General features: G+C 33.4%; 1 protein-coding gene across 1 annotated transcript in view; it reads right to left on the bottom strand.

Annotated features, from left to right (window-relative positions):
- Nucleotides 1-26526, bottom strand: part of LOC149804687 (patatin-like phospholipase domain-containing protein 7) — a 141285-nt gene that overhangs the window by 48157 nt on the left and 66602 nt on the right. The window contains exons 22-25 of the mRNA XM_089943067.1: nucleotides 21178-21346; nucleotides 15705-15887; nucleotides 8252-8370; nucleotides 2974-3130 (exon numbers count right to left, since the gene is read on the bottom strand). Coding sequence (XP_089799193.1) covers nucleotides 2974-3130; nucleotides 8252-8370; nucleotides 15705-15887; nucleotides 21178-21346 — 628 coding nt within the window. The remainder of the gene's footprint in view (nucleotides 1-2973; nucleotides 3131-8251; nucleotides 8371-15704; nucleotides 15888-21177; nucleotides 21347-26526) is intronic.

The raw sequence follows: 26526 nt of genomic DNA, 5'->3' as shown, positions 1-26526 counted from the left end.
ACAGTGTTCGATTGATCACATGAAGTGAGTTCACCTGACATATGACTGAGGCCGCTAGATTTTAAGTTAGTCCGATTTTTGTGCCTTTTAACTTTTCTTTTATTCCACCTCCTTTTTTTTATTCAAAGACATAATTAACGTGATAATATAAAGGAGGCCAGCTTTTAATTCAGTGCAACAATACAACAAGTACTTCCGCAAGTCAGTTATCAAAACATGGTTGGCACTTAATTAGGTTCTCAGAGAAATGCTCGCGGACATAGCTGTTACGGTAGACTGATGCATTTTACATTTAATTACAAGAGGACACATTGCACTTATGACGATTACACTTAAAAGAAACTAAAAGATGGAACTAAAACACAAATTTCAATCGATAACAAAATTATTTAATTTGTATTTATTTATTAAAGTACTGCCTCCACTCGGCGTAAGTGACATTTTCATTGATCGAAAATTTCCTTACATAGAGTTAATTGCGGTGTACTAGGAATGTCGTTTGGAAAGAAAATGTAAAAAATTCTATGAGTTATTTTTAAAATTGATATTTCATAGTGTTGATTAAAATGTCCAGGTCCTATCTACCGTTTTCAACGATAAAATGAGCGACACATCAAAGTTTCCGTTATCAATTTTGATCACGATTTTCTTCAAGTTCAACAAATAGGGATAATTTTTGGGGGTATTTTCGGGTTTAAAAAATGGGATCCATGCCTGACACCACGTTATAAGCGGGTTCGCGAGTTATCAGGGAGCGAGTTATCAAGGGAATGGTGTATTTGGTAGAAATGGGTCATATTTACTAAATTGTGTAACTAAGCTTCTACTATGCATAACTTAGCTGGACTATCTTTTACATGAATATGAAAGGTGTTCATGCTAGAACTGTGCCTATCAAATCTGGTCAGATATGGTAAAACAGCTCTGGTAAGCAGGAGGAAAGGATCAGTTGTAGGTTTAAAGTTTTCCACCAAAAGCTATAGAAGCCAAGAGAAGAAGTTAAAAATAGAGTTTCCAAATTGCTAATGAAGTCTAAAAGTTGCTACAGGAGCCACCCAAATCACCACAACTTTAACAGAACAAGTTTTATAAACACTGGCTCAGACATTTTAAAGAAGTCAAAACAGGTTTCCACCCATTTGCAATGAACTAAGCACTTGCTAGGAAAACCACCCAAAAAACATTTTTGATAAAGAGCAAGTGGAAAATATGGTTTCCTTTGGTTATGGAAGACAAGATACTTTTTTACAAGCCAACGAGGACATAATTTTGATAATGCATGTCCTAAGAAATAGTCCTGTGTAGCTTGATCAAAAATTTGCTCAACCATTTTAGGCAAGATTTTCAAAATCAGTTTCCACATAGTTGCTACTGAAGCTATGCTTTGGAAGCCATCGCAGGTACAATTCTGATACAACATGCACAAACATATCTACATGTACCATGTTTGATCCAAACTGACTCAGACATTCATGAAAAGAAATAAAATAAATAGGTTTTCCATATGATTGCAAAGGATTCCACACTGATGCAAGGAGAACAGCATAAGTCAAAACTTTGATAAAACATGTCCTAATAAATAATGATACCATGTCATACAAAATATGGCTGGAAAAGAAGCTGAATAGCTCTTATGGCCAGACGAGTTAACAAGAATACCACAAATGTCAAATGATATTCACATCTAGTGGCCTATTACCTACTAATAACCGAAATTCCGTTAAACACTGCATCTAGCTGTAAGTCATAAAGGGCAAAAACTCTTACAAAATTTTTGAGTGCACAAAGATTTGTCAATATGTGCATCTTTAGTTTCACAGTAATGGAAATGCTGCAAGACAATTGTGAGAGTAGTTGAGCTAACAAAATTGTGCTATTTACTGCAGTCAACAAAATAAAACTGAAAGGGCTTCATGGTAATCCATCAAACACTGCAGGACTAGTTGCATTAATAAAGATGTGTCATACACTGCATTAAATTACCATGTATAATCACTTATACGCCCATTCACATATAAGCTGACCTCTAAAACTGAATAAGGGGCCCCGAGTGGCCGAGTGGTCTAAAGCGCTCTCCGTTACGGATCACTGCCATCTCGCCTCTGTCTGCATGGGTTCAAGTCTCGGATTCGGCCAATGTGGGTATGTGAGAAAGCTCGCCAGTAGCTTCTCAAGGGTCGGTGGTTCTTTCTGGGGATTTCCCAGGTTCTTCCTCCACCATTAATTCTGGCCGCCATGAATAGCCTATTGTGTGCTGAAAAATGGCGTTAAACAACAACAACAACAACAACAACAATCAAACTGTATATAAAACTTTTAAAAATGCAGCTATAATAAAAAAAATATTGTTATTCATTGGAAAAATTAAAAAAAGAACTAAAAAAGTCTTAACAAATATCTTATATTTTTGTATTACAACCATTTTAGTCAGAAACCAGTAATTTTATATATATATTATTAGTTAAATTTTGATTACAACATTTTCTGTAGTTCAAAAGTTATACTGGACAATTATACAATCCTGAGAATTGTGTTCCCTTGCTGTTACCTTGACAGTGAGGCTGGATGCATGGCTATGGTACAAAATTATAGGCTGGGCAAGCAAATGTTAACAGATGGATAGATGTACATATGGCTGGCTGGAGAATGCCATAACATACACATACGCACAACTTAAAACAGGCATATCAATTTTTTTTAATTCTCTGATTGTTATGAACAATTACCTACCAGTAAGATGAACTGATGCATGTGAGACAAATTATTATTTAAAAAATCAATTCCAATGAAAATACATTTCAATCACTCAAATTCATCTCAAGATGTATACCCATTACTGTATATTAAAGTAGTTTATGACTGCATAAAGACAGAAAATTTGAAGAAAAAAAACCCAGCAAAATTAATATAAAAAACAAACAACATTAAAAAAAATGTCTAATCTTGTCAGCAATGGGTTGTAACAAATCTTACTGCAGCCCACTCTCGAGCTCTCTGTACAAATCGAGTGTAATCCCTCTCCTCACACCAAAGGGCACCAATAAATGCTCCCATACTTGTTCCTCCCACCATGTCTATTGGTATGTTGGCTTCTTTCAATGCCCGAATTATGCCAATATGAGCAAGACCCCTATAAAAAACATAATAATAAAAAAAATACATGTACCATTATTAATTGCATGTAAGCTGACAAATTCAATTCAAGCAGAACAAAGATCAACTTTTAGGCATCAAATACAAAAATTCTGATAAATCTGGGGTTTGCAGTACATACATCTTTACTTTATTATGTGGTTCTTGGGATCCATAACTGCCACTGTATATACAAAATCATGATATATTAAGAACAGTAGTATGTACTGAACTGCTGTAATGTGGGAATGATCAAAATGAGTTAAATAATGGCATCTGGAAAGAATATAACATTAAGCTCTATGTTGTTTTCTTTCAACTCAAATTATTATAAACTGATACGAGTTTGGTCACCAGGATCATAGTGATACTATATTTTATCCAGAAATGCAATATAACAAGATCTGTACTGTCAATTATGATTTTTATTGTTGTCAAATGACTTTGCATTTCAGAAATGCACATATAATATGCAATTTCTTTATCTGTTCATTTATTCATTACACAATATCTGTATCTATTATTTAGATGGATTTTATTCATTTGAAAATTAGACATTAAATATAACTCATCTCAAATGAAAACTTCCATCAACATTGTTTACTTTGAGTTTTTACCAGTAGATGCATTTATGATGCTTCCATTTTCATATAAGTCTGACCATCCCATATAAGAATTATATTTTGTATCTCCTGTAAACACTTTATGCATCTGACACAATAAAAGTTTTGATTTGATTTGTATTTGCCTTGCTCATGAGTCAGATCTGTTACCTAATTGTTATATCCTTGTTTATTGTCATTGTTGTTGTTGTACATTTTTCAGCACAAGATAGGCTACACATGGCGGCCAGTATAAATGGTGGAAGGACCCGGGAAAGAACCATCGACACATGAGAAGCTACTGGTAAGCTTTCTCATGTACCCATATTGGCTGAGTCCAAGACTCGAACCCATGCAGATAGAGGTGAGATAGCAGTGATCTGTAATGGTGAGCACTTTAGACCATTCGGCCACTCAGGGCCCCTTATCCTTTTTTATTTGCCAGTGTATGTTGAATCTAAAGCCATAACTTGTAACAGCAGCACTCACTTTCTCTTCACAGTTGAAAATGCATTTGATTAAGCTGTGGGTTTGACACATCTTCATTTTCCCAAAAGAGCCCCAGTACACAATGGATGCTTGTTTGCACACTAACAATTCCATGTGATCATGCTGCACACTTAACACCAGTACAGCTGTAACCATCCTTTAATGAAATTCCATAGACTGTACAAATGAAGTGCTGCTTATGGAAGCCCATGCTCCCTCTATATCAATAAATCTTGCCACAGTTTCAGAATCATCTGTGTTATGTCACTAACCTTGCCACTTGAAAACTGTACTTAATAAATTGATACACTTTGATACTTTCACAACCACTGGTAACAGAAAATGTGATGCTTATCATGGAATAGAAAATGTGATGCTTATCATGGAACAGAAAATGTAATGCTTATCATGGAACAGAAAATGTAATGCTTGTCATGAAACAGAAAATGTAATGCTTATGATGGAACAGAAAATGCAATGCTTGTCATGGAACAGAAAATGTAATGCTTATTATGGAATAGAAAATGTGATGCTTATCACGGGACAGAAAATGTAATGCTTATCATGGAACAGAAAATGTAATGCTTATCATGGAACTGAAAATGTAATGCTTATCATGGAACAGAAAATGTAATGCTTATTATGGAATAGAAAATGTAATGCTTATTATGGAATAGAAAATGTGATGCTTATGATGGAACAGAAAATGTAATGCTTGTCATGGAACAGAAAATGTAATGCTTGTTATGGAATAGAAAATGTGATGCTTATCACAGGACAGAAAATGTAATGCTTATCATGGAACAGAAATCATAATGCTTATCATGGAACAGAAAATGTAATGCTTATTATGGAATAGAAAATGTAATGCTTATTATGGAATAGAAAATGTGATGCTTATGATGGAACAGAAAATGTAATGCTTGTCATGGAACAGAAAATGTAATGCTTATCATGGAATAGAAAATGTAATGCTTATCATGGAATAGAAAATGTAATGTTTATCATGGAACAGAAAATGTAATGCTTATCATGGAAGAGAAAATGTAATGCTTATTATGGAATAGAAAATGTAATGCTTATCATGGAACAAAAAATGTAATGCTTGTCATGGAACAGAAAATGTAATGCTTATTATGGAATAGAAAATGTGATGCTTATCACAGGACAGAAAATGTAATGCTTATTATAGAACAGAAAACATAATGCTTATCATGGAACAGAAAATGTAATGCTTATCATGGAATAAAAAATGTAATGTTTATCATGGAACAGAAACTGTAATGCTTATCATGGAACAGAAAATGTAATGCTTGTCATGGAACAGAAAATGTAATGCTTATTATGGAATAGAAAATGTGATGCTTATCACAGGACAGAAGATGTAATGCTTATCATAGAACAGAAAACATAATGCTTATCATGGAACAGAAAATGTAATGCTTATCATGGAATAGAAAATGTAATGCTTATCATGGAATAGAAAATGTAATGCTTATCATGGAAAAGAAAATGTAATGCTTATCATGGAATAGAAAATGTAATGCTTATCATGGAACAAAAAATGTAATGCTTATCATGGAACAGAAAATGTAATGCTTGTCATGGAACAGAAAATGTAATGCTTATCATGGAATAGAAAATGTAATGCTTATCATGGAATAGAAAATGTAATGTTTATCATGGAAAAGAAACTGTAATGCTTGTCATGGAACAGAAAATATAATGCTTACGATGGAACAAAAAATGTAATGCTTATGATGGAACAGAAAATGTAATGCTTATGATGGAACAGAAAATGTAATGCTTATCATGGAACAGTAACTGTAATGCTTGTTATGGAACAGAAAATATAATGCTTATCATGGAATAGAAAATGTAATGCTTATCATGGAATAGAAAATGTAATGCTTATCATGAAACAGAAAATGTAATGTTTATCATGGAACAGAAAATGTGATGCTTATCATGGAGCTTTAAAGGTGACAGTTAAACTTTGCAGACAAAAATTTCTGTGTAGTGTAACATGATTTGATGTTTCAGAGAAACTTCTATTTGTCTCTCACAAGAATGTCAGCTATTGAGGATAGCGACAGGCATTTGAAGAAAATATGAGTATTATTTCTCGTATAAATGTATTTAAAATGTTGACCATTATTGATTTCTTTGGATTTTATTACAGAGAGATGGACAAAATTTAAGTTGTAAATTTTTTTAACTTATTCAACTCAACAAGATACTATTTTTTATTATACAACAGTTTGGTCTTTTATGTCTCTCTATTTGTCTGTCTATTCCTATTAAGTCCAACCATGACTCACAGATGACAAGTAACCCATTATAGACAGATTTTATTAGCAAAGTACACTCCAACTTATACAGAGCAAATTAGCTCTTTTCAAGCCTGAAAAAGGGGGGGTGGCAACTTACAATCAAATTGCCTTCGAAGTGAGTTTATATATAGTAACAGTCTGAAATAAAATAATGATGTAAACTGGCACTAATTTCTTTAGAGTTATTTACCCTTAAAAAACATTGCAATCCTATGTTCATTACATCAATTGTACTGAATTCTTCCTTCCTGAAATACTGTGCATGAATGGGTCTGGAGCTTAAAGATACTTAAGAGTCAGCAGTAATCATCCACATCACAAATCCTTCTAAAGAGTGTAAACAGTAATCATTCACATCACAAATCCTTCTAAAGCATGTAAACAGTAATCATCCACATCACAAATCCTTCTAAAGCGTGTAAACAGTAAACACCCACATCATAATTCCTTATATGGGGTATAAACAGTAATCATCCACATCATAATTCCTTCTAAAGAGTGTAAACAGTAATCAGCCACATCAGAATTCCTTTTAATCTTTATTTCAAGAATGTAAACAGTAATGATCCACAATGTAATTCCTTCTAATAATAATTATTTCAAGAGTGTAAATAGTAATCATCCACATCATAATTCCTTCTAATAATTATTATTTCAAGGGTGTAAACAGTAATCATCCACATCACAATTCCTTCTAAAGAGTGTAAACAGTAATCATGCATAATTCCTCTAATCATCCACATTATAATTCCTTCTAAAGAGTGTAAAAAGTAATCATATACATCATAATTCCTCCTAATAATCATTATTTAAAGTGTAAACAGTAATCATCCACATCATAATTCCTTCTAAAGAGTGTAAACAGTAATCATGCATAATGTAATTCCTCTAATCATCCACATCATAATTCCTCCTAATAATCATTATTTAAAGAGTGTAAACAGTAATTATCCACATCATAATTTCTTCTAAAGAGTGTGAACACTAATCATCCATATCATAATTCCTTCCAAAGAGTGCAAACAGTAATCAGCCACATCATAACACTTTCCAAGTCATTATTTAAAGTTTATGGGTGGCAAAATATTGGGTTTTGATTTAACTTTCAATATCAGCAATTCATTTTATTTCATGATTGGTACTGTATTATACATGCTTTTAAGTCGGTACCAGCAGTAAGAACAGACCCAGCCCTGTTGGTGCATAAATGTGTCTAAACGTGCCAGCAGATCAGGATCTATACTGTCTGTACTACTGATTAGCCTGACAATCTGCATAGATCCAGATTTGCCAGTTCATTATGCAATGGAAGATCTGAGTCTGTGCAGTTTGCAGTTGGACTGGACTTATAAGCAAGTTCATACAATACAAATCTTTATCCTATATTATTCTCTGACTCCTATTAACAATATGTACACTAATAAAATCATACAGATAGTAATTTTTTACATTTATGGATGTGTTGCAAATCATTCAATCATTTATTTAGCATCCTTTGATTTTTTCCAAACTTGGTGTTCCTGGATATTCATGATATCAAACTTTATCGATTCAGTGATCAACAATAATGTGTTGTTGATAAAAGAACAAGACATCATATACTTAAGCGAAATTAATTTAGTTCTATTTACTTTCTTTCTTCATTTTTCAACCTGAAATATCAAGAAGTGTACATTGAAAAGAGAGAAGTTGTACCTGGCCCCACCTCCTCCTAGAACCAGTCCTATGGATGTTCCAGTTAGAAAACGAGCCAGTCGACTCATGTCTGACATCCGGTCTGGCTCACTCTTCAACAGCTGGTCATACATCTCTTTCTGAAATGCAGATGGCATTATGGCATACTGTAGCACAATGCAATCTATATTTCATATACTGTCATCAATATGAAATTTCATTAACCTATGCCATAATAATGGAATAAAACACAAATATGGCATTAAACCCATAAAAGCAACTATTTACAGTGGATGCTATCCAAAACGTTTTGATATTGGAAAATGAGTTATTGTTCAGAAACTATTTTCTCTTTTTCAGTCATAGTAACCCTGGACCTTGTACTTTTGAGCCCAAAACCAAATGGGTTCTTCCTACAAAGCTTGGTATCTGTTTATGGTGGACAAATGAAACTAAATGGGCAGATGGATAGACAGGCAGATGGATAGACAGGCAAATGGACAATATCATAACACAATATGCTCTCCTTTGAGAGCTGTACAAAAGGAAACCCATTTAACTCCTGTTAATAAAGTATCTAAAAATAGCTGTTCTTTTGAATAAGCTTACCAAAAAAATATTGTATCCCATGGTTAACAAAATTTACATAATGAATCCTCCTACAAGAACCTTTATTACTTTGCATAAAATTTAAGGATTTCCTAAACTGAGAGAATACAAAAAGCTTCTTTTAAGTGCAAAATAACAATAATTCTACCTCAGGAGGGTCCGACCATCTACAGACTAAAAAGAATTTGTAGGAATTCACAAGAATACCATTGTTTTTCAATCCTTTTTATGAAAATGTCTTATTACTAAAATCATTATAGAAAGTCCAACATACCTAATTAAGCAAAAAAATATTCTCCCATGTTTTGTTTCTATGTTCAAATGATAAGTACAGTATAGAAAGAAGAATTTTGCTTTGAGAACTGAACCTTCTTTCACAATTAGGTTTCTGTAAAGGCAGAAATGCTGCAATTATGGCCAGTATAAATAGATTTGGAAACTTGTTTTCGTGGTATATGTACAAAACACAATTATCCACAATTCAAGCTCTTTTATATTTCTGGCCATGTATCAGATTTTCTGCAAGGCATAAAAATTGTAGCAAACAAAAACACACACGTTATTTCTATATCACTACTTTCTGTGCCATGCATAGCTAGTGGCAAACTGTCTGATATTTCATGTTCCCTAGTTTCGTCTTTAACAGATGATCTTTCCATCTTGCTGACTTTCCTAAAGAAATCAGTTATTTTTTTGTTTCAACATGCCACACTGCTGTTTTGCTTTAGATATTTCTCCAACTGCTGACTGATGGATCAATTTACTATATAACTAAAATTTCAGAAATTGCTACTGATGGATTAATTTACTATGGAGGCGCTCACCAGATAATATGTACTTTTGAGAGAGTGACGTATGTAAGGTGAAGTAGTTCGCATTTAAAACATGCACAGTGGAGAGAATGTTTGCATACCTCTATGCTACATTAATGTAATGTGGATGATATTTCTTTTGGATATTGTACTTTTGGAAATTTTACATGATTTAAGCACACTGCTAACTAAAATGACTGCTCCCTTGTGTTAAAAAAGCAGTCTGAATTAGTCTAAAGTACACTATACATAGCAGCTATTAAAATAGGGAAAATGAATTTTGCCAGACTAGACAATACCAGCTTCTGAAAGTGCAATGAATGAATTACCAAATATGTAAAATGTAAAAAAGTTATCAGCTCTTTTTTATACAATTTACCTCTGAAGTTCAGGAAGTGAAAATGACCAAGTAGAGCTAGCACTTTTTTGAAAGGTGCACATTTGAAGTAAGGCCAAGCTGTATACTCTATAACCCATAGTACACCCATCAATCATACACCAAAATAAAGGGAATTCAAGGTTCTTTGCATTATACCTAAGATATACAAGGTCTTTTTTAAATAGCCAGTATAACCAGTGAGGAAAGCTGGGGACATTCTTTTTCTTTAAAATCCTAACCCTATGCAAAATGCAAAACTGTATAGCGCCACCTATACAACAACAGGAAATAATTCAACTGGAATACATCCATAGTTTCGGAAATACTCTAACAGATCTCCATCATAAAGGTGCTTGTATTGAAACAATATTCTCCAAGATAAAGTATTAATTGATTTCATTGAGAAAGGGCTAAAAAGAGGATGATCTGATTAACCTAATTAAAAAAAAACAATAAAAAAATGTGAATTGGGTACAAGAAATTGCAGAAACCACAGATAACTTGCACAATTTTTCCACCACTGGCTTTTAATAGTTGTATGCAATCATTTTTGTGAGAAACCCACAATCCCACAGCATCTCTATGTCAATGCAACATGTTCATGATGAGTAACCGTAACATGATTTTCACAACTGCCATTTGGCCAGATATACTGGGAGATTATATATACACCATTGTCATTCAAGACCAGCTATAGATCATGAAAAAGTCTTTTAGCCAAAATCCCATGTTGATATGACCATCTATTCTGGAGAAGAAGTAATACAATATTTTCAGGATGGCTGTCCTGGCAATCATGTTGGACCATTTTCAGTTAAGCTCATCTACAGGTTAAAAAACTCTTAAATGAAAAACTCCATCCCAATCTAACTACCTGTGCTGCTGGAGTGGCGACAAGATTTTCTTGATGGCAACCATGGTGGCCATGTTTGAATGTCAGATCAATACCACTTTCATTTAGAACCATCTACAAGTCATAAGAAGTTTTTAAGTGAAAATCCCATGTATATATGACCATCAAGTAGTATTGTTCAGCAAGGTTCTTGGGAGGCTTCAAGAGATCTTTGCATTTACAGGATCTGGCAAAATGCTTCATTGATTGCTGTTACCAACAGAAACTTGTTTGGTCAAAATTTGTAGATACATATCAACAACAATATTTATCACTATCTCCAAATGTATTCATCCAAGCTTTCTGCAATTACTAAAGCCACAACTCTATTCTAAAGGATATCATTAAACATCACTTTGCAAACAGAGGAAAATGAAAGAGGTATGTCTCAATCAGCCAAGGTTACTGTTCATGTTTACACTAAACATGATGACATCAATTTTCATCACAATTCACATTACATCAACTTGTCTAATCAACCAATCAAATTGTTTTTCAAAATTGACCTTCTTCTCGCATCATAAGGAAAACAATATAATAGCAAGATTTTCTAGATGGCCACAGGGTTGTCCATTTTAATGTTTGAGTAGCACCAGTGTCATTTAGGACCAACCTAGTCTGAGTTTCCTCTGACCCTTGCCACCCCATTTTTTGATATTTAGACATTTATGTTGGGGTGTAGGGTCAAAGAGCATTCCCTATCGAAAAGTTGGAATTCACCGAGACCATTTGGTGTCCGCATGGGGTAGCCGCTTTCTATCCAACCCAGCACACTTGAACGACCTTTCAACGAGATATACCTGCATGAAATCGATAGGAATATGATTTATTTTTTCAAAAATCATGAGCATAGCATTCGTCATGTCTTTAATCTGCTGACAAACTAGACAAAAGTACGTCGTTGCTGAAATTTGACCTGGATCTGGCCATTTGCATTCCGATTCACATGACATTACAAATCTCGGAACCTAAATGTCAATGACATCAGAGGTCATATAGTCACATGATATCAACAATAAACAAATTTCCCAATTTGTTGTACATAGAATTTGGACATATTATATAGAAGTCACTTAATGTTTGTAAATAAATATAATGCACACCTAATTCTCAACATATTTATTCTGAGAACAACGAACAGAAACCTGTCGGTATCGCAGCAGGGTGGAGAAAACCATTTTCAAGAAGCACTGAGCACATGTCAGTGATGTCTTTTTGTTGGTGTCAAGTGACTACCACATTGACACGTGCTCTTCGTAGTGAATCTAGTTTTCTTCAAATTTCTGCAACAATTACAGATTTTCGTTGTTGTTTTCACAATAAATATTTTGAGAAGTTTGTTTTTTTATTTTTCTATAAAAATTATATGACTTTTATTTATATGTCCGATTTGTTTTCCTACAGCAACACTAGAAATGGTCTGTTGTTGATATCACGTGACTGTATAACCTCTGATGTCATTGAGATGTCAGTTGTGAGAGTTGTGTACTTTCGTCTCATGTATCAGTGGATTAAAGACATAACGAATGCTATGATCGGTCTCAGCGAATTCCAACATTTTGATAGGGAATGCGCTCTGACCATACACCCCAACATAAATGTCCAAATATCAAAAATGGGGTGGCAAGGTCAGAGGAAACTTGGACAAGGACCAACCATACTGTTTGAAATATTTTGTTGCAATCCTCAAAGTAATTTAGGAAATGTTGCAATAATAAACTTGTTCCAGTGGACTTGTGAGATGACAGATTAACAGGTCATTGCATAAGTTATGAACATTTCCATTCTGTATGTGATTCTCCCTATCAAAAAATGGCAATATAAAAACAATATTTCAAAAAGCATATACAGCATATACAATTTTAAAGACAAAGAAATTATTTGTAAATTCCACTGGCTGCCAGCTTGTAACCAGAACTCTGTTTATCTAATTGGTAAAGAATGTCATATGCAAGGCTGTAACCAGAACTCTGTTGATTTAATCAGTAAAGAATGTCATAGGCCAGCTTATAACCAGAACTCTGTTTATCCAATCAGTAAAGAATATCATATGCAAGGTTGTAACCAGAACTCTCTTCATCTAATCAGTAAAGAATATCATATGCAAGCTTATAACCAGAATTCTGTTGATTTAATCAGTAAAGAATGTCACAGACAAGTTCATAACTAGAATACTGTCGATTTAATCAGTAAAGAATGTCACGGACAAGTTCATAACCAGAACACTGTTGATTTAATCAGTAAAGAATGTCATAGGCCAGCTTATAACCAGAACTCTGTTTATCTAATTGGTAAAGAATGTCATATGCAAGCTCACAACCAGAGCTCTGTTGATCTAATCAGTAAAGAATATCATGTGCAAGTTCATAACCAGAGCTCTGTTGATCTAATCAGTAAAGAATATCATATGCAAGCTTATAACCAGAATTCTGTTGATTTAATCAGTAAAGAATGTCACAGACAAGTTCATAACTAGAACACTGTTGATTTAATCAGCAAAGAATGTCACAGACAAGTTCATAACCAGAACACTGTTGATTTAATCAGTAAAGAATGTCACAGGCAAGCTCATGATGAGAACTCTGTTCATTTAATCAGTAAAGAATGACATAGGCCAGCTTATAACCAGAACTCTGTTTATCTAATCAGTAAAGAATGTCATATGCAAGGTCGTAACCAGAGCCCTGTTGATTTAATCAGCAAAGAATGTCACAGACAAGTTTATAACTAGAACACTGTTGATTTAATCAGTAAAGAATGTCACAGACAAGTTCATAACCAGAACACTGTTGATTTAATCAGTAAAGAATGTCATAGGCCAGCTTATAACCAGAACTCTGTTTATCTAATTGGTAAAGAATGTCATATGCAAGCTCATAACCAGAACTCTGTTTATCCAATCAGTAAAGAATATCATGTGCAAGTTCATAACCAGAGCTCTGTTGATCTAATCAGTAAAGAATATCATATGCAAGCTTTTAACCAGATTTCTGTTGATTTAATCAGTAAAGAATGTCACAGACAAGTTCATAACTAGAACACTGTTGATTTAATCAGCAAAGAATGTCACAGACAAGTTCATAACCAGAACAATGTTGATTTAATCAGTAAAGAATGTCACAGGCAAGCTCATGATGAGAACTCTGTTCATTTAATCAGTAAAGAATGACATAGGCCAGCTTATAACCAGAACTCTGTTTATCTAATCAGTAAAGAATGTCATATGCAAGGTCGTAACCAGAACCCTGTTGATTTAATCAGCAAAGAATGTCACAGACAAGTTCATAACTAAAACACTGTTGATTTAATCAGTAAAGAATGTCACAGACAAGTTCATAACCAGAACACTGTTGATTTAATCAGTAAAGAATGTCATAGGCCAGCTTATAACCAGAACTCTGTTTATCTAATTGGTAAAGAATGTCATATGCAAGCTCATAACCAGAACTCTGTTCATCCAATCAGTAAAGAATATCATGTGCAAGTTCATAACCAAAACACTGTTGATTTAATCAGTAAAGAATGTCACAGGCCATCTTATAACCAGAACTCTGTTTATCCAATCAGTAAAGAATATCATGTGCAAGTTCATAACCAGAGCTCTGTTGATCTAATCAGTAAAGAATATCATATGCAAGCTTATAACCAGAATTCTGTTGATTTATTCAGTAAAGAATGTCACAGACAAGTTCATAACTAGAACACTTGATTTAATCAGTAAAGAATGTCACAGACAAGTTCATAACCAGAACACTGTTGATTTAATCAGTAAAGAATGTCACAGGCAAGCTCATGATGAGAACTCTGTTGATTTGATCAGTAAAGAATGTCATAGGCCAGCTTATAACCAGAACTCTGTTTATCTAATCAGTAAAGAATGTCATATGCAAGGTCGTAACCAGAACCCTGTTGATTTAATCAGTAAAGAATGTCATATGCAAGTTCATAACCAGAACACTGTTGATTTAATTAGTAAAGAATGTCACAGGCAAGCTCATGATGAGAACTCTGTTGATTTGATCAGTAAAGAATGTCATCGGCCAGCTTATAACCAGAACTCTGTTTATCTAATCAGTAAAGAATGTCATATGCAAGGTCGTAACCAGAACCCTGTTGATTTAATCAGTAAAGAATGTCATATGCAAGTTCATAACCAGAACACTGTTGATTTAATTAGTAAAGAATGTCACAGGCAAGCTCATGATGAGAACTCTGTTGATTTAATCAGTAAAGAATGTCATAGGCCAGCTTATAACCAGAACTCTGTTTATCTAATCAGTAAAGAATGTCACATGCAAGGTCGTAACCAGAACCCTGTTGATTTAATCAGTAAAGAATGTCACAGGCAAGCTCATAACCAGAACTCTGTTGATTTAATCAATAAAGAATGTCATAGGCCATCTTATAACCAGAACTCTGTTGATTTAATCAGTAAAGAATGTCATAGGCCATCTTATAACCAATTCTGGTGATCCATGCAGTCAAGAATGTCATATGCAAGATTATAATGAACTTTAAGTTGCAGAGAAGTTTTTTAGCTGTTTAGTAAAAGATGGGTTTGAATATGTCAAATAAACAATTAGTCAAAACAGAGACTTTAAACAATGATAATTGTTGAACAACAAGGTGTACTGTTGAAATAAGGACAACAACACTCTTGAATAAAAGGGAGGCCGACTGGTCAATAATTCTCAACAAATAATTGTCAATGCCATAGAAAAGTAGTGCCTATGTAAAAAAAAATCTGTTAATTAAACAGCAATTGTATAAAATGTTATTTACAATTTTTTGAGAGGACTTCATGCTGAAGACTCTCTTAGGACAGCGTATGTGATGTTGTGAGGAGCACCAGCTCCGAGCATTCAGCCATTCCACTGTCCTCTTTGGATAGTCTGCATCCTCTGCATGCAGCAAGATCAGCTCCTTCTGTGCTCGTATCTCCATCGTGTCCAACTGCTTTTCCAGCTGAAAAAGAAAGATGAATTTGCATCTCAAATACACACTGCAAAAACAGTTGTCATAATCATGGTTTGAATTGCATGCAAGACATGTGACTCAGTATCATCAACAAGGACTCAAACCAATTATTCAACTTCTCTACAAAACAAAATGCTAAAATATGGGGAAATAAACTCAATCTTTATATGGCATTACATGTATGGTCCAGTACACAACCAACATATTTTCTTCTTTAGCATTAAAAATATCAACGCAGAATGTTTTTAAGCCTTTTATTTAGATAAGTGTCCTTTCAGAAGGGTAAAACTGAACTTTACCTTAATCAAAAGTCTTGCACCTTGTTAATACAGAATATTTTATATGGCAGGAATAAATGTTTTTAATGTAACAGTCAAAAAAGAATCTGACTGAAAGTTAAGAACATAGATCAGTTTGCATGACATTCAATACAAAATCTGGTCAAGATTTGTTAAAGTTTTTATTGCAAAAAAATCTTTTTGGAATTTTCTTTTCTTTTTCAAAATGCCAATTTTTATTATAAATTATGTTTCTTTAAAGGACATCTTACCTGATCATATTTAAAGTAGGAATTTAACTTCTGCTACCTCCTGAATTCAGCGCTCAAAGAGAGAGAAAAAAAAAAACTGGTCTTCCTATTAATACAATGTATAGGCAATAATGATAGTATCCATGGTAATTACATTAACTGTCTCCATTAAGGCCATGGTAATTACATTAACTGTCTCCATCAGGGTGGCCACCCGCATGATGAATGATCAGTTTAAGCTGGAGTGATACATCAATGAAGATGCTCAAATTTGTAGGGAAGTGTGAAAGAGCTTTTCAAAAAATATAACTGGGTAAGTATTCTTTGTGAAACTCAATGTATGAAGACATTTCCTTTCTCTATCAAATACAATGCAAAAGTATCCATCCTCTACCTTGGTAACTCATTCGAGGACATATGTATATATGTACTGGGTTTAACACATCACTTTAATCTGGGCTATATAATGCCAGTTAAAAGTTTTAACATTTTAAAGACACAAAATTCCCTAAAGTTTTGGAAGATAAACCCTTTCCAACAATCATCATCTTGTAGCTATAGACTTATTGAAGATAACAGATAAAAAAAAGATTTTTTTTTTCAAAGGTACATAAAATAAATGATAAATAAAAAAACAATATATTTAGAAACTACCATCATGAATTAAAAGTTCCCTATGTAGTTTGTGGTGATTCTAAAAGTGTACTGGTTAAAACAGATATACTGTATGTGATAGCACTGTCACTACTCTGGATGTTGTCACAAACAGACAAGGTCTGCAAACTTGTTCAACGACAGTGAAAATAATTAAGCACATTCCATCAGGGTTTTGTTCTAATCTCAAGTCAGCTCATAAATGTTACAAGCCAACAGCTTATGGAGGTACTGATGATTGCATTCATGTGTTTAATAATGGCTTGAATGGGATACTGAGACTAGTAAACAACAAAATGAATTGTGAGATCTATGTTATTCAGAAATGAAGATGATACAGATTTTAACTAAACTGTGAGGAGAAATATTTTAAGACAAAGATTGTGATGCAAAGCATATACACACAAAGTGCATGATCATGATCATTTGACTGGAATTAACAGAAATTTTGTTCACAGAGACTGTAATTTAAATTTAAGATATCCAAAATATATTCATGCACAACTTGTCGGGTTATGACAGTGATGTCTTTATCAAAATGCTTGTTCAATGTTCCAGGTATTGAGATAAAATGATGCAAAATCACAATTCCTTTGCCCTGTACAAATTAGAATCCTACTGTCATTTGCCTCTATATCTGTAACTCCTTTACCCTGTACAGATTAGAATCCTATTGTTGTTTACCTCTGTGTATGTGATTCATTTACCCAGTACAGATTAGATTCCTTTAAATGCTCACCACTGTCTTACCTTTACCCTTTACAGATTAGAATGATGCTGCTGTATACCTCTATATCTGCGATTTCTTTAACTTGTACATCTTAGATTCCTGTTATTGTTTACTTATTTGTCTGTGTTCAATAACTAATACAAATTAGATTCCTATTGTTGTTTGTTAACCTTCAATCTGGACAGATTAATTTTCTGTTGCTGATAAAAAAAATTATGCCTGTTACATCGTTTTAAACTTTATAGAACAGATTTTCCATTTCTGGATTGGTTGTGTGTACAAAGCATTTATTTTTTCCCTCCAAATCTGGCAAAATGGTCAATATAAAAACAAATGATATCAGATTTACTTTCAATATATAAACACACAAAATTTTTATTTTAATGACATACATTTTATATATATATATATATATATATATATATATATATATATATATATATATATATATATATATATATATATATAGTTCCTTAACCTCCTGTTTTATCTAATTTTTCTTTTTAATTCATCTATTCTAACTCACCATTTAATACTCCTAATGCGCTTATCCATGTTCAATCCAGTTTTGGAGGTCTCTATGTTTTCATTTATCTTAGAGTTAACTCGACCAATGATACCACTAAATGCAAATGCAAGTGTCTTAGAGCTTTTCTTCCAAATCATCAAAATGTCATTCTTTTCATTTTTAATCTATTTCATCAATGCTACCTTGCATCACATCAATATTACTCACCACTTCCTTAAGAAAATACTCCTTTGTATGTTTTAGATTATTCTACCTCAGTACGTAATGTGTTGTAAATGTAGGTGAATGAAACACCTTTTACTGTCTTGATAATTTGTAATGGCTGGATCATAGATTGTTTTTATTGATTTAGTCATGCTTTCATTTATATTTACTTGTTTTTGCCATTCTCTTTCTTTCCAGTTATATCCGTCTGCTATATCATTCTTTCTCCACAACTCCAACAGAAATGAATTCAGCCATAATCTTTGCTGTTCACACCAGTAAAATCATTCATAAACAGTTTAATCTATTGATCATTCTTTATATTTCATTATTAAATTTTTTTAACTGTACAAGCTGGTATAGTTTTTCTGAGATTTTTATTTATTTTCTCCATGTAACTCTCCAAGGAATCAATCTGGCTGTTTGTCCTCTGTGCAGTTGGTTGTATTACACTGTCTAACATTAGGTAAATAATCTGTTATTTGTCCCACTAACTATAGGTATCTAAAAGCAATAGATAAAGTATTCAATTTCTGTCTGAATAAGCCTTTAGTTTCTAAAATCATTTTCTGTTCTCTTCAATCTATTTCTTTAGATCTGAGATTTATCTAGCTCTTAAATTTCCATTTCAATCAAAAGCAGGTAATTTATTGTCAACTTGTTCCCTCCACATCTTCATGTATTTAAAATCATTCTCAGTAAACGCATTTAGTATTTGGCAACCAACTCTCCTCAACACAATACTTTTGTTTGCAGCACAAACGAATTTGTCTGGGTCACATAAATTGGAGATACAGTTATTGTTATGCTTTATGTCACTGTTAATTGTTTTACTCAGCGCTGTATCTTTCTTAATATGTCTTTGTCTCAATATTTAAAGGTTAACAAGGCCTAAATTTTCCAATATCAACCAGCTACCTTATTTTATCTGATGATGAAAACGATGATGATTTTGTAGATTTAACTAGAGTGCTTTGATGGGACTGATACTCTACTAACTAAAAGAATTTACAAAAATCAAAAACAAGGCTTGATTTTTTTTTTAAATTGCTGAGTTTGGAAACCATCACCGATATTCTTGAGTGATAACAAGATTTTCAAATTGGCTACTGTGTCAGGCATATTGGATACAAGATAATCATCATTTTCATTAGGACCAATAAGATATGATTACAAACCTTTTGGTGAGAACCCAATATCAATATGGCCATCGATTCAGGAGGATCAGCTGAAACTAGATCTTCAAAATGGCTGTAATGGTAGCCATAATGGCTGCAATACTGGAACCATTTTCAATAACAACCAAATAGATAACATAATAAGTCTTTTCTGGTGAAAACACCATGTTGATACAGTCATTCACTCAGGAAAAGTAATCAAATAACCACATGTTCATATGACTGTCTATTTAGCAGGAGTAGTGCCAAATGATGGCCAAAATGGCTGCCATAGTGGTGTCAAATTAGTTAAATATTCATTTAGGACCAACTAGACATCATAAGGTCTTTTGGAGTCAACCCAATGTCGATATGACATTCATTCAAGAGGAGTAACAATGGCAAGATTTCAAATAGCCACTGTGGTGGTCATACTGGATGTCCAAAAGGCACCACTTTCATTTGGCACTAGCTAGACCATGGAATGAATGTGTGAACTTTCATGGCAACCCAGTTTAAGCCATGTAGTGATAAGAAACTTGTACTAACAGATGGATGGACAATGGACAACAGGTCATTCCATGATGACTTCTGGTCTATGATGAGTATAATGAAATAGACAGATGGGAGAATGTAATTATTTTTAGATATATGGCCTTAACAGAATAGAGTCAAATAATTAGTGTACCATGCACGGCTATCTATTGTGTATCATGCAAAGATAGTAAAGTGAGAGCCATTCCACTTAACTATGTTATATATCTTCACTGTTAAAAGATCCTAAGTGCATAGTACTTTACATTAAAAGAAAAATCATGTTAAATTCCCAATCCATGAACAGGAAGGTAATGTCTTAACTTCCTTTGTGGGCAGAATCAAAATTTGCAGCCACATGGCAGTCACTGATCAAGGAATCAATTTCTATAATGAATATTTTTCTATGAAAAAACAACCCAGAATTACTATTAGGAATCAAGTCATTATTTTTAGTGATTTCAGATAATGACAAGTACTTCAACATAATTTTGGTCATAGATTTCAAAGGCAGTGTTGAGTTGTTATACTGACATATTAGGTGAATGCTTTGTTCACAATTATTTCCTGCAAACAATCATGTAAATTTATGTGCTAGCAATACAATGTCACATACATATGATGGATGGAGGCATTCCCCTACCAAGTCCTAAATGGCAGTATATACAGCTTACACCAATAGTGAGTAGATCCAACACGCAACAAAATTACCCTAAGACTACTGAACAATGTAAAAAAAGGCTGCTAGGTGGTGCTCACATTTAACATTTGGGTTGAGAATAGACAATGACCTTAGGTGTGTGTCCTAAAAATGTTTATAAATACAGGTATTATCAATTGCCTGAATTCAGAGAAAGCTGTATCCAAAATGTGTCAATGTTGGCTTTATTTATAAGATGCTTCCAAACCAAATGATGAATCAGAACCCCAAAAAACATTACCTCTCCCACAGCAGGGTCATTCTGGACCAGAGCAACAATAAGTATGCAGTCTGCCTGCCTAATACTGATTTTTGACCAGCGAGACATTGTGTAATCACACTGATAAAGAATCATGCGGTGGATATCTTCCTGCTGGCCCAGCCAGCTAAACAACCGGAATTCATTCATGCTGAAAAAAAAAATGCAAAAGCATTATTTCATTAATTCACTACAGTTTTATTTAGTTATTATTTTACACCATATTTTGCATACCATGCCAATCTAAAACAGTCACATGTCCTGATTAATAGTTAATATAAGTCTCCTTCGACAATTCGTGCACAATAAGGTTCACAAACATTGACCGCACTATAAGCGAGGCGCGAGTTACTGAGGGACCTCCAATTTTTTTAAAAAATCGCTTTGACATCAAGAAAACGGGGGGGGGGGCATTAGGTAAATAGGCTGTTTATTGACTACATCCTTATTTTACAATCATGTCGATAATAATTTTTAATAACGTGCTTTTCTACTGAAGTTGTTCATTATTCTGTTTAAATAATATTTATTTTCAAAATGTCCAACATATGTAACATCGTTCCAACTGGTTTCAACCATCATGTATACATGAAAAAATCTGTATTACATCACTGCTTTTTGATTTCTTGATGAGTCTGGTTCCCATAGTGGTGTTTAACACTCTCCTGCCAAATCGGGAGTCCACAGAGCAGGGAACTTGACTAACTGTTGAAACACTTCCAAACAAGATTCCTTTCTTTCAAAAACAAGGGACATTTATTTCGTGAGACAATCATCTACATCAAAACTCAATTTTTGTATTGTTCACTTGCCCACAATGGTCCTTATCTGTGAAATAAAACTCTTTATTTTACGAAGTATTCATTTCGCCTGGCTGACTTGTTATCTTTGATCGCAGTAGTGAAACAGTTGGTTCATTTAAGATAGTTTATGTTACATACACAACATTTATAAGAGTTTAATTGATCAATTGAAGTGAGTTCACCCGACATACATCTAGGGCCGCTAGATTTTAAGTTTGTTGGATTTTCGAACCTTTTAACTTTCCTTTTATTCCACCTCCTTTATTTGATTCAAAAGACATAATTAACATGTTAATACAAAGGAGGCCAGCTTTTAATTCAGTGCAACAAAACAAGAAAATACTTCCAGAAGTCAGTTATCAAAACATGGTCAGCACTTAATTAGGTTCTCAGAAAAATGCTCGCAGACATATCTGTTGGGTAGATTGACGCATTTTACATTTAATTACAAGAGGACACATTGCATTTATGATGATCACACTTAAAAGGAACTAAAAGATAGAACTAGAACACAAATTTCAATTGATAAAAAAATTTAATTATAATTTAATGGGTTAAATGTAGTTTAAGTAATACACGATGCATCCTTCTCTGGCTCCTTGCTGGGCCCCTCTTTGTCTACTATGGTTCTCTGCCCAGACATGATGTCATTGCAGCCAGTATATGTTAATAAGCTAGTAACTAAATTTAGATACACTGTCATGTTGAACCAATCAGATGACTGATTTGAAACATGTGATCAAACACTGTCATTTAGGCATCATTCATATAACTGATACAGCTGTAGTGATGCATTCCTTTCAGTGGAGATGCTGCATTTAATTCTTAACATTATTTAAAGATAGAACCACCCGCCTCTCCTCCTTCCACCATATTGTTTATTTGGGACATTTCTTGCATAGCGTACCGTTCTAGCTCTGTTCTAGGGGTCCTTTATCAAATCGGCTAATGCTATTGCCATTGTCAAGTTTCATGCATTTACAGCTTTGCTTTTGACCCCCAATTTGTGTCAGTACTTAAATGTACTCTACTATTATGTCCATATATTTCATACCCCCTTCTTACAGTGCATGTATAGAGTATCGGCAGATGTTTGTTATTTTAGCAATCCTCAGGATCAGACTTATCGAGTTTCGGTTATCAGTGTCCCTATATATCAGCTGCTTGCGGCTCCATGTACAGGTGTCAGACACTCTTCACAACCCTACAAACTCCACCAAGTCTCTTTTCCTGAGGTAATCCTATAGAAACAATTCAGGGGCCACTGCCAAGTTTCATGCATTCACAACTTTGCTTTTGACCCCCAATTTGTGTCAGTACTTAAATGTACTCAACTATTATGACCATATACTTCATACCCCCTTCCTGTGGTGCATGTATGGAGTATTGGCTGATGTTTGTTATCATAGCAATCCTCAGGATCAGACTTAAAGTGTTTCGGTTATCAGTGTCCATATCTACCTCATATCAGCCCCTTGCGGCTCCATATACAAGTGTCGGACACTCTTCACAACCCTACAAACTCCCCAAAGTCTCTCTTCCTGAGGTACTCCAAATAAACAATTCAGAGCTCAGTTGGTGCAGTGTGCTGTGACAGGATTTGCCCCAATTATGCCAAAGATTATCTATATTTACAATAAAGTTTATACTGAACATATGTATTGTGTGTTATTTAAATTTGTATTTATTTATTAAAGTACTGCCTCCACTCTGCATAAGTGACATTTTCATTGATTGAAATTTCCTTACATATCATTAATTGTGGAGTACTAGGAATGCTGTTTGGAAAGAAAATTTAAAAAATTGTATGACCTATTTTTAAATTTGATATTTCAGAGTGTTGATTAAAATTTCCAGGTCCTATCTACCGTTTTCGACGTCAAAACGAGCGATATATCAAAGTTTCTGTTACCAATTTTGATCATGATTTTCTTCAAGTTCAACAAATAGGGAGCAATTTTAGGGGTATTTTCTGGTTTAAAAAATGAGATCCACATCTGACCCCGCATTATAAGCGGGTTTGCGAGTTATCAGGGCACGAATTATCGAGTGAGTGGTGTACTTTGATGCTTAACTTTGATGGGGTGTACAACTCTGCCCCTCCCCAAACAGTCCAAACATCAAATCCATATTTTCCTTTATTGTACTCATCTAAAATTATAACATAGATATCAAAATATGTACAAATTGTCAAGTGATTTTGGTAGTTCTTTCAAATACTTACATCTAAAGCAATCATTTACCTTACACCAAATGTCTGCATCCAAAGTTAACACTACTGGCTACTTTAATTTACACAGTTGAACTTAATTTTCATCTATGAACCCTATAGGAACCTATGCTACATAAATCTTATCATATACAAAATACAGCTTCACATGGAGCTGTAAAGGCCCATCATTCAAATGTAACAAAAAGAAATATATCAGTCCTTAACATTACTCTCTGCTAATTTATGATAGATATTTACTATAAAAAAATCAAACTCAATAGCTTTATTACCCCAAAGTGCAAAGTAACAGGCTTGTTTGCATTTTATTTCTTTTGTTTTTATTTATCATTAAATTTTGGCAAATCATTGACAATAACTCTCAGATCTACTGATCCTGCACCCGTTTCCTATAGACACTTTTAATTTTACCAGTGTTATGTATATCTACATCATGCATATTATTTTCATAATAACAATTTTTATACGAGTCATTTAGTTAATGACATTTTTAATTCTAAGAATCTAGGAATGGGTTTTGAACTCTTAAAATGAGTCATGTATAATGTATACTATTTCATTCATAATTCGAAGTTTGTTGTACCAAAGAATTACGAAAAAAACATCACATGGTCAAAACAGGCCATGAGTAATGTGAACAGAGGTCATGCATGTTTCTGAAAAAGGCTTGGTGACATTCAAAATACAGAATGATTCAATGAAACTTTGGAATAAGCTTCTGACAACTATGCATTATCTTTCTATATAAAGTAAAACAGATGTCGAAATCATCAGTCAAAAAGTTTGTCTGGACCTGTAAGGAGATAATATTTATTCATATACATTTCTTTGTAGGAATTACTGTGTTTAGAACATTCATTTTAAAGGACAGTTTGATACCTATATAAATATATATACCTATTCTGGATTATTGTTGAGTTTATTCAAAGGATATTTGGATATCAATATAATAGTATTCAAAGACTTTTTTGATTATTTTGGATTTACTCTGAATTGACTTAAAGATGTTTGGATTTAAAACTGTTATTTTGTCTGTATTGTTGACACATCAGTACATTATAGTTATCATATGGAATACCTATTGAAGCCCAATCAGATCACATCAATTCTGTTGGAATTGTAAGAGCCTTTTACGAAATAGGAATTCTTTCCCTACTGTAAGTTATTTTAATTATTTCACTTTGCGTTTTAGGGAGAATAAATAATCTTTAAATTTTAAAAACCTTTTCAGTTTTGCTTCTTCTTAGTTACATAGTTAAACTCCTTGAGTTGTAACACCAGTGACATGAAAAAGCAATGCAAAGTGATGAAAAAATGGGATGTAGAGTGAATGGAAAATGAATTGAAAATAAAGAATGAAATTCAATTTGAATGAAATTATGAATAAGCACAAATAAAATGATTACTTTGAGAAAGCAGACAGTGTAAAAACAAAATGATGAAAGCAGATGAATCAATCATATTTGAAAATGGAATCAAACACAAATGTATTTCATGAATCAATTAATTGTTTGTGTCTCACTCACTAACCATGATACAACTCTTGTAGAGGCAAACCTAAACAAGAACCATCAGCAAGTGAGTGTTTATGGAATACTACCTGCTCTAAAAGTAATAACTTGACAAAGCCCATTCTTATAAGTGACAAGCTCTTGTCATGATACAAATGCACATACAGTTTTCTGAACATATCTATCAGAAGACATTAGTTGTCAAAATTGTGAAAGAGATGGACAGGAATATATTTGTAAAAATGGGGCTAACTATAAGATACTTATCAGACAGAGCCCATTTATTTAAAAAAAATATATTGTCAAGTCATCAAAAAAATATGAAAATACCTTTAATGATTAATGATGTATGAAGCGTAAACACAATGTTAAAACATGGGGAGATAACTCTAAAAGGACTAATTTAACAAAGCCAAATCATTGTGGCACACAAACCTTTGTCATCATGCAAAAGAATAAAAAAATTTCATAAAGATGTCTCAATTAGACGGATGGACAGATTTTTCAATAAAAATGGGAATAACCCTTAACATGCTTACCAGACAAAACTCCATTTCTTTTACAAGACACAATAGTCTTGATGAAGAAAAGCATATCATGTTTCATGAAAAGAAGACAAAAATATTAAGTAAAAAAATTATGATGGATGGACAGACAGATGGATTAGCTGACATCAGTATACCTCCCAAACTTGTTTGTCGAGGGTCTGTCACTGATGCATTGACATCATACTTATTTTAATGAAATAAGATGTAAAATTTGCTTAACCAACAAATACTTGAAAAAA

This window comes from Sinohyriopsis cumingii, chromosome 2, assembly GCF_028554795.1.
Source record: "Sinohyriopsis cumingii isolate HCF-2022 chromosome 2, ASM2855479v2, whole genome shotgun sequence".
Taxonomy (NCBI): Eukaryota; Metazoa; Mollusca; class Bivalvia; order Unionida; family Unionidae; genus Sinohyriopsis; species Sinohyriopsis cumingii.
The sequence above is the reverse complement of the archived record's forward strand: the minus strand, read 5'-3'. Positions and strand labels throughout refer to the sequence as shown.